At 37.9% G+C, this 10,783-nt stretch overlaps 1 protein-coding gene across 1 annotated transcript; it reads right to left on the bottom strand.

The window, feature by feature from the left end:
* Positions 1-743: 743 nt before the first annotated feature.
* LOC111877165 (uncharacterized) lies at positions 744-1,202 on the bottom strand. Its single transcript, XM_023873691.1, has one exon. The coding sequence runs from the start codon at positions 1,200-1,202 to the stop codon at positions 744-746; it is 459 nt and encodes a 152-aa protein (XP_023729459.1).
* Between the last annotated feature and the right edge of the window lie 9,581 nt (positions 1,203-10,783).

The raw sequence follows: 10,783 nt of genomic DNA, 5'->3' as shown, positions 1-10,783 counted from the left end.
CAAAGTGATGTGCCCAGACTTCGTAATCCTGGGTGTAAAGGATGGGAATCTTCGTCGTTGATCCAATACTATTTGAGATGTTTATGGGATTTGATTGTGATTCGTCCATGCTTGATCGTAACCTATTTATATGATCATACTTGTAATATATATAAGATTAGGGCAAAAAAAATAAATGCTGAGTTACGTCAATTATGGGATGACGGCTCAATAAATATTAGTTAATGCGGAATAACCCTAATCGCAACCTTTTTAACAGAAAAGATGTGTATGAATTACACAGCCTCCTGCTCTGATACCAATTGTTAAGTTATAAAGAAACTTAAAGATCGATTAGATCTTCTTAACAGGTAATGCGATGGATGTAAAAGCAGTAAATAACACAAGTATGGATCAATATGTGTCGAATGATTATATCAAACAATCCTCAGCAGAGCTCGACTAAGAACTTCCGCTGTGGAGGATTTTAGGGTTACAAGAACAATAATAATAAACTTGCTGAATACTCTGATCATTCTATTCTATCGTTTCCTTCTAGGATGCATGCAGGCTCCTATATATACTAAACCCTACTAAACTCACGGATGGATAGGCCCATACCGGAGATACAAAATGGACTAACTAACGAGCCAAATAGACGCAACTCATTACACAAAACACGACCCAACAAAAAGAAAAGGGGAAAAAGAAACCAAACTCAAATAGCGAGTTGCCTCCCATAAGCGCTTCTTTTTAAGGAGTCTTTAGCTGGACTCCTTCCCGCTCTGCATTGTAGCGGCTTTCTCAAAGTCCATTCCTTCTTCAAGTAATTCTTCATTTAGTATACCCTCTTCATATTTCTTGACCCTATGCCCATTCACTTTAAAGCTTGACCCATCCTTGCTCCACATCTCAAGTAGCCTGTACGCATACACATGCTTGATTGTAAAAGGCCCAGACCAACGAGTGCATAATTTTCTCAGAAAGAGCTTAAGTCTTAAAATGTATAAAATTACTTTTTGGTTAGCTTGAAATTCCTTGTTACCCTTCAACCTTGCATCAATCCATCTTTTTGTCTTGTCTTTGTAGATCAACGAGTTCGTGTAGGACTCGTTCCTCAATTCTTCTAAAGCATTCATTTGCAAAAGTCGATTGGCACGCAAATCATTCGGCTCAAAATTGCAAGTTTTCAAAGCCCAAAATGCTTTATGTTCAAGCTCCATGGTTAAATGACAATTTTTACCATAAACCAATCTATAGGGTGTGGTACCAGTGGGTGTTTTGAATGTGGTCCTAAATGCCCAAAGTGCATCATCCAATTTGTGCGCCCAATCTATTCTAGTACTACCCACTGAGCTTTCCAATATTCTTTTGAGTGCCATATTTGTGATCTTGGTTTGCCCATTTGTTTGTGGATGGTAAGGTGTTGAAAACCTATGGCATACACCATATTTTTGCAACACTTTTGCTAGTTGGTCATTAGCAAAGTGGGTTCCCCATCACTAATTAATGCCTTGGGTACTCCAAATCTAGAAAAGATTTTTTTAGGAACTTCACCACAATACTCACACCATTGGATGGTAATGCTTGCGCTTCTGCCCATTTTGACACATAATCCACCGCCACAAGTATGTATTTATTTCCTTTGGATGAAGGAAAGGTTCCCATGAAATCCAGACTCACACATCAAATATTTCACAAACTTGAATATTCCTTGGAGGCATTACATTCCTTGCTGAAAAATTACCTGTTCTTTGGCAAACATCACACTCCCTCACATTATTAGCAGCATCCTTGAAGATAGTAGACCAATAGAGGCCCACATCAAACACTTTCTTTGTAGTGAATTGTACCCCATGATGTCCTCATGCCGACCCATTATGGCAATGCTCTAGTATGTCTCGGATTTCCATGCCAAAAACGCATCTTCTTATGATCCCATCTGCACAACTCCTAAAAAGATATGGCTCATCCAATAAATAATATTTGATTTCTGAAAAGAGCTTCTTTTTCTGCTGATGAGTGAGCCCTTTTAGAAGAAAATCTGCTGCTAAAAAGTTTGCAATATCGGCATACCATGGTTCTTCCCCCATTATGACCATCAAATACTCTTCCGGGAAGCTATATTCAATGCCCTTTTCATCCATCTCATCCTTTGCTGGATTTTCTAATCTAGAAATATGATCAGCAACTACATTTTTTCCATCCCTTTCTTGTCCTTGATCTCGAAGCCAAATTCTTTAAGTAGCGGCACCCATCGGATCAACCTTGGCTTTGAATCCTACTTGGCAAACAAACACTTAATAGCTGAGTGGTCAGTAAAAACTGTAGTGTTAGACAAAATTAAGTAGGGATGGAATTTGTCAAAGGCATACACCACAACTAATAATTCTTTTTTGGTTGTGGTGTAGTTTTCTTGGGTTGGATTCAGGGTCTTGCTATCATAGTAAATGGGTTGAAAGTGTTTTTCAACCCTTAAGCCAAGTACAACTCCTAAGGCATAATCGCTTGCATCGCACATTATCTCAAATTGTAAGTTCCAATTATGGGCGATAATGATCGGGGCATAGTTAATTTTTCGTTTGAAATTTCAAAAGCGGCTAAACACTCTTTAGAAAAATAAAAATAAAAGGTGCATCCTTTAAAAGTAATTGAGTTAAAGGTCTAGTAATTTTAGAAAAATCTTTAATAAAGTAGCGGTAAAAACCCGCGTGACCTAGAAAACTCCTAATGCCCTTCACATTAGTTGTTGGGGGTAATTTAGCAATAGTATCAATTTTCTCCTGCTCCACCTCAATCCCTGCTTTCGAAACTTTATGGGCTAACACAATGCCCTCCGTCACCATAAAATGACATTTTTCCCAATACAATACTAGATTGGTCTTTTCACACCTAGCAAGCATCAAGTTGAGGTTAACAAGACAATCATGAAAAGAAGAACCAAAAACAGAAAAATCTGTTGGATATAGTGTCTAAGTCCATAACTATATTTGGTATGTACTTGACCCGACCCGGCATGGTCCATTTGGGTTGCACTTCACCGGAACAATTTATGGATAATCTTTGGAGAATAGTATAGTTATGATTTATTAATATATTATAAGCTCCAATATATTAATATAAGATCATATTATTTAATTAGTATTGATCTATAATTAATCTAGGATTAATTTACAGATCAAAAGTATTACTAATTAAATATGGGCTTCTATATTTATATAGTGTGGGCTAATTCTTATTTGGAATGGGCTAGGCTTGCATGGAAAGTCCATGGATACTCCATGGAGCTTTAACCCATGGATCTTGTGGAAATTAAGAGACATGGGTATTAGGGTTTACATGGATGTAACCCTAATCCAACACACTATATAAAGGAAGCTTTGGTTCTTGAAATCACACTAGTTGATGTGAGTAAAGCAAGAGGGCCGATTTCAAGATAGTTGTGACTATTCTCTCTAAGTTCCAAGTTTGTGGTGATTTTTGATTTCCATTTGAGGCATCCACACTATTGGTGCTAGGCTCTAAAACTCCAAGCAATCAACTACTACTACAAGGTAAGTAATTCTACTACCTTTATTTGATTCAAGTTCCCCATGTCATGCTAGATAGGATATGAACATTGGAAAAATAATTATTTGCATGTATCTTAGACAAACATTGATCCAAGGTTTATTAGGGTTGCATGTACACTTAGGAAGTGTTAAAATGCTCAAAACCCATCAATGGTATCAGAGCCAGGTTTGTTTGTTTGATACTTGATGCAAAATATTGGAACAAAGTCGAAATTTTGCTGTCTGCCTGATGAAATCGCCGAGTCCATGGGGGGACTCACCGAGTTCATGTGTATCTTCATCCTACTCACTGAGTAGGTTCGTGCATTCGACGAGTAGGAGCCTCAGAATGCAGATTTTCGACTTTTGCTGCTGGAAATGGACTAGAAACATTACCCTAAACTATTTTGGTGTCATAAAAGTTGTCTTAGATGGTGTAATGTTTATGCTAATCCATTTACAATGGCTATAATAAAAAATTACAAGATTTATGAGTAATTTATGATTCTTGAAATGTTCATATTCATGTTGTTGAACTTATGAAGATTAGATGATCATAGGAATTACTTGTAACCTACTTGGTAGTTTAATTCTTGATTATAATGTGTTTTAATGGAGTCCATAACTTGTCCTCAAGTTATGGAAAACCAAGAGTCAAACTTGAATTAAAACCATTAAAAGAACACAAGACTTAGAAAAATGAAAATTCTTCATTTTAATACTCAATTAACTTCATTTTAATTCCAACCCTTAGAATTTTAAAAGTTAAAATTCAACCCTTATACTTATAATATTATAAGTTAATAATATATATATATATATATATATATATATATATATATATATATATATATATATATATATATATATATATATATATATATATATAAGTTCAAAGTCGTCTTACCGCTAGTACGCCTCATTCACGAAGCTAGTCTATAAGGTGGGTATAAGGTTGTTGCCTATAAAATGGAAACTTAATGGGTGTCCACTCTCACCCACCGCTTGCTTGACTGGTGGAGGGTCGTTAGCCGAACGGGTAGGACAAGGACTTATAAATTCTCATTAAAAGTATAATGATAATACTAAAGTAACTAAACTTTATTGAATTCCCAATCTTAGTTATTTTAGGAAAATGTGAATAACGTGCTAATCTATGAAATTACACTTTACACTTTGTTTAATTCGTTAGTGGAGTGCGTGTGGTTAACCGACACACTAACTTGAACTTAACAAGGTAGGTAAAGGGTGACTTAATGTTTATCATTATACCGATGGAACGTGTGTGGTTAACTGGCACATCGATTGAGGGGTAATACATTAAGGGTACCAAGTAATTTTCTTGGTTACTTCACACCTTGTTTTCTGATCCTCGACATCCTAGTCACAAAACTTGAAGGGCACACTCGATATTGAAACATGTCATTGTAGAAAGTTCAATGAATCTCATAGAATCTAGGAGTTTCTAAACCAATTAAAACCTAATTAAAATTTCCTTTTTCATGGTGGAAACTGGTGAATCGTCATTCACCTACCTTCAAATATCTTATAGCTTAGATTACGACATCCCTCTTCTAAGTTATAAAATATTGTGTTGGGTCCTAGCTCTATACTATATTTGGGTGTTTATTAAGGATTATCTCTAAATCTAATCTAATCTATTCCCTCTTCCTTTCAGATGTCTTCCAATAACAATGCTTCTGGCTCTAACCCTACTAGCTCTTTCTCTCTCATGAATCTTTGTAGGAGAGTCATCTTCGATGGATCCAACTTTACTGATTGGATCAGGAACATCAGGATGATCACTCGGTATGAGAACAAAGAATATGTTCTCGAAAAGGAGCTAAAGGTACCCGCGCCAACTGCTACTCCTGACGAGCTTGCTGAATATGAGGTACATGAAAGGGATGCTACAAAAGTAGCATGCATCATGATGGCCACTATGACAGCCGAGCTCCAAAAGTCCTATGAGGACTATTATCCTTTTGAGATGCACAGGGATTTGATGGACCGTTACCATCCAAATGCTCGTCAAGAGCGATATGAAATAATCTCCTCCATGATAACAACCCGAATGAAGGATGGTGAACCCATCACGGGCCACATGCAGAAAATGCAAAGGTATGTGGACCGTTTACTGAAGGTGAATGTAAACTTCCCCGAGGAGTTAGAAATAGACATCATTTTGCACTCCTTACCATCGTGTTATGATCAATTATGCATGACATATCACTTGAACAAGGAAGAAGTCACCCTCAGTAAACTTCAGGGACTCTTGAAGACCGCGGAAAGTGGTCTAAAGGGTAAGTCGGTTGTTACTACTCCTACTCCTACTCCAACTGCGGCCAATGTCTTGGCAATTGGCCATGGCAAAGGGAAGAAGAGAAAGAACCCTTATAAGGGTACCAAGGGTAAGACCCTTGAAGGCTCCTCTTCAAACAAAACCAAGAATGGTTTTGTCACTCCTTCTGCTAACCCTAAAGAGGTTGAATGCTTCTATTGTGATGAAAATTCGCACTGGAAGCGAAACTACCCAAAGTACCAGCAAGATGTGAAGGATGGGAAAGTAAAACCCAACATTGCAGGTATATACACTATATTGTCTAATAACTCACCTCATTCTAAGTCTTGGGTCCTTGACAAAGGTTGTGGTATTCACATATGTTGTGATTTGTAGGGACTAAGAAGAAGTGAAAATGTGGACCAGGGAAAGATAAACTTGATCATGGGAAACAGGAAAGCTTCACCTATCACCAAGATAGGAGTTTATTCCTTGGTGCTAAATGGTGGGTTTACATTAAATTTGAATAAGTGTTATTATTTTCCAGAAATGGCAAGAAATGTTATTTCCTTTCATGCATTGTATAAACAAGGTTTTACCTTTTATTTTGATAATAATAATGGTAGTATTGATGCTTTCTTTAATAATGCTCACTATTTTAAAGCATTACCTTGTGATGGCGTGTATGAAACTATATCTGTTGTAGATAATCTAGGAAATAATGTATTATATATTGACTCTTCCAATAGCATAGATAAAGCATATTTATAGCATTGTCGTCTTGGACTTGTAAGCAAGAAACGCATAGGTCAACTCCAAAAGGATGGAGTCTCGGAGTCATTTGACCTAAAGTATGATGATAGTTGAGAATCTTGTTTGCTTGGTAAGATGACAAAGTCACCTTTTACTGGAACTTGTGCTAGGGGTGAAGGTTTGTTGGACCTCATACACACGGATGTGTGTGGACCCTTCAGAACCGCCACAAAAGATGCTAATCGGTTTTATGTGACTTTCACAGATGATTTTAGTAGATATGGATATGTATACTTAATCAAGCATAAGTCAGAAAACTTTGAGAATTCAAAGAGTTTAAGCAAAAAGAGAAGAATTAGTTGGGCATGAACATTAAGATGCTTCGATCCGATCGTGATGGTGAGTATCTTAGTACTGAGTTCCTTGACTATCTTAAGGAATGTGGGATTATCTCACAATTGACACCTCTTAGGACACCACAGTTGAATGGTGTATCTGAGAGGTGCAATCGGACCTTGTTGGACATTGTTCGTTCCATGATGAGTCGAGCTTCACTACCAACTTCATTTTGGGGGTATGCCTTAGAGACTGTCGGCCATATCCTTAATCTAGTCCCTACAAAGAAGGTTGCCAAAACACCTCACGAGATGTGGACTAGAAAAGTTCCCAATCTAGACCACATCAAGATTTGGGGTTGTGAGGCTTTCATGAGACACGAGACTCATGATAAGCTTAAACCCCGAAGCGAAAGGTGTATTTTCATCGGCTATCCACAAAAATCCTTTGGCTACATCTTCTACAGACCCAATGATAATGTGGTCTTTGTAGCAAGAAGAAGATTCTTTTGAGAGAGAGAATTCATGAGTCAAGGAGACAGTGGGAGGAAAATTGACCTTGAGGAACTACAAGAGTCAAGTGATGAAGGAACCTCAAACCCTAGCCTTCAACCTGAGGAGGAAACTCGTGTTGAGCCAACTGAAGAATCTATACCTCTGAGGCGTTCCACTAGAGTTAGGAATGTGCCTGAGCATTATTATGGTTTCCATATTACTGAAGAAAGTGAGACACTTATCAGTGAAAACACATTAGTAAATCTAGATGAGCCTAATAGCTACACGGAAGCCATGGCAGGCCCTGAGGCTGCTAAATGGAAAGAGGCTATGGATAGAGAGATACAATCCATGTATGACAATCAAGTATGGACCTTGGTTGACAATGTACCTGATCGTAAGATAGTCGGGTGCAAATGGATCTTCAAGAAGAAGACCGACATCGATAGTAATGTACACACTTGTAAGGCACGACTGGTTGCAAAGGGTTATTCTCAAACTTCGGGAGTTGATTATGATGAGACCTTTTCACCAGTGGCCAAGATTAAATCTATTAGGGTTCTGTTAGCCATTGCTGCATTTCATGACTATGAAATATGGAAAATAGATGTCAAAACCGCTTTCCTTAATGGAAAGTTGGCTGGAGATGTTTACATGGTTCAGCGAGAGGGTTTTGTTAGTACAGAGTACCCCAATAGAGTGTGTAAACTCGAGAAATCCATTTATGGATTGAAACAGGCACCTCGCAGATGGAATCTTTGCTTTGATGAGAAAGTCAAAGAATTTGGCTTTTCAAGGAGTGAATATGAATCTTGTTTCTATATCAAGGCTAGTGGGAGTATAGTCAGCTTTTTGGTACTGTATGTAGATGACATACTACTCATAGGAAATGACATCCCAAACCTGCAGGAAGTAAAGTCATGGCTTGGGAAGTGTTTCGCTATGAAGGACCTTGGTAAAGCTGCCTATATCCTAGGGATAAGGATTTTGAGAAACAGGAGGAAAAGACTAATTGGACTTAGTCAAAGAACCTATGTGGACAAAGTGTTGAAAAGATTCAACATGCATAACTCCAAGAAAGGTGAGTTACCCATTCAGAGTAATGCCAGATTGAGTAAGACACAAAGCCCTAGTACAGAGGCTGAGATAACAGAAATGAGTCGACTAGCTTATGCTTCAGCTGTAGGATCGATCATGTATGCTATGACGTGTACTCGACCTGATGTAGCCTTTGCTTTGAGCATGGTTAGCAGGTATCAGGGGAACCTTGGCAAGGTACACTGGAATACGGTAAAGAATATCCTCAAGTACCTACGAAGGACTAAGGATTGGGTCCTTACCCTTGGTGGGAGTGATGACTTGAGAGTTGTAGGGTACAATGATGCTAGCTTTCAGATTGACAGGGATAATTTCCGCTCTCAGCCGGGCTGGGTCTTCACCCTAAACGGAGGAGGAATCACTTGGAAGAGTTCCAAGCAGGAGACAGTGGCTGATTCCACTTGTGAATCAGAGTATATAGCAGCAAGCGAGGTTGCAAAGGAGGCTATATGGCTGAAGAACTTCATCGGAGACCTTGGAGTTGTACCAGCTATAAAGGAGCCAATGGAGATTATCTGTGACAGCAATAGTGCGGTTGCCTTAGCCAAGGAACCAAGAGATCATGGGAGATCCAGACACATTGATAGAAAATATCACTTCATTAGACATCAAATAGAAGAAGGAAGCCTCGTGGCAAAGAGGGTATCATCGGATGAGAACCCAGCAGATGCCCTCACGAAGGGACTGACTCGGGCTAAGCATCTCCAGCATGCTCGGAGCATAAGGCTGAAGGATGATATTAGTTTTAGTAGTTAGATAATCTCGAAATTTGTAAAGTGTAATTGACATTAGATGATGAATAAAATGTTGGAATAGTGTCTAAGGGTACAACTATATTAGGCTAGTATTTGACCCGGTTGTGCATGGTCCTTTTGGGTTGCCTTCAGCATAGCAACTTGACAGGATGATTTATAATGAGAGAAGGAATATTATTAATATATTATAAGAATAATATAAGTAATAATAATATTGTTATTTGATTAATATAAGTCATAAATTAATTAAGAATTAATTTAGTGACTTAAGGTGATTAATTGAATAAAGGGGCATAAACTGTCAAATGTATGATAGTTATAGTTTGGGCTGTAAATCCCTTATGGATAAAGGGTGGCCGGTTTTAAGAACTTTGGATAGGCCTTAAAATCGTCCAAAGGCTTATCATGAAGGGATTAGGATTGCTTAGGGCCTAAGTTATCCAATTAGGGTTTAAGGGTGAAACCCTAGGAGCCTAACTAAGTATAAATAGAGCCTAGGAGTCAAGGGAAATCGGCACTTGTGCTTAGAGAAGAAACCCTGGCCGATTTGATCTCCTTTCCTCTCTCCTAAATCATCCTCTTGCTAGTTGGTGTTTGTAAGCCATTTGAGGAGTGACAATTGTGACTCTAAAGCCTCAAGGACAAGAAGATCAAGCAAGTGATTCAAGTTAAACTTCTAATCTCTGATTTCATATTGTTATTATACTCTATTAGCCATTAGAAGTCTTGGATTCAATGTATGTTCAATTAGAGAAACCTAGATCCAAGCATTAGGGTTGCATGTGCACATAGGAATGTTCATATGGCCAAAACCCATCATAAAAGGTGTTTTATTTATGAGCAAAGTGTTGCTATCTCTTGTCAATCATTTACTATATTTCTTTTGCATGTTTTGACTTCCAGAATAATTATGTTTGGTATATCATATTATTCAAACCTCCACAGTCGGTCATATGTCGGAAGTAGGTATAAATCAAGACTGTCATGATTGGTTGCAGAGGTCTAAGATGTTGGACATGGCTACAAAAATCATGAGTGCTCATAAGTTCTGAACATTGGACTCAACCCACGCTTACTGGAATCACTTCATGGAATTTATCTCAAGTGATCGTGAGACGGTAATATCATATAAGTCTTCAAACCTAGAGATATGATTTGTTACTTACGAGTTGGTTATGCATTGATTGTATGACAAACGCATTGGTAACTCGATGTTATAAAACGTGCTTTTGTGTATTATTCAATGAGTGGTAGAACAAACATATGAGTCGAAGTTTATCTATTCCTTCTTGGATTAGAAGCTGATATCTGGGCCCCTCGATGATTTTGTTTTGACCTATGTACCGGGCCCGGTCAGAACTAAATTGATGTGTTCAATTAAGTTCTATGTCAAACAAATCGGAAATCGGGAAACAAATGTTGGACAATAAGTAAGACCATGTTCCATGTATTTGTCCGACTAATATCTAGAACAGAGGATTATATGATCACTTATCTAAAATGGTGCATTCTACTTCAACAGAGTTTAAAGAGATA

This window comes from Lactuca sativa, chromosome 3 (genome assembly GCF_002870075.4).
Source record: "Lactuca sativa cultivar Salinas chromosome 3, Lsat_Salinas_v11, whole genome shotgun sequence".
NCBI lineage: Eukaryota > Viridiplantae > Streptophyta > Magnoliopsida > Asterales > Asteraceae > Lactuca > Lactuca sativa.
Note: the sequence above shows the minus strand (reverse complement) of the source record. Positions and strands in the feature narration are given on the sequence as shown.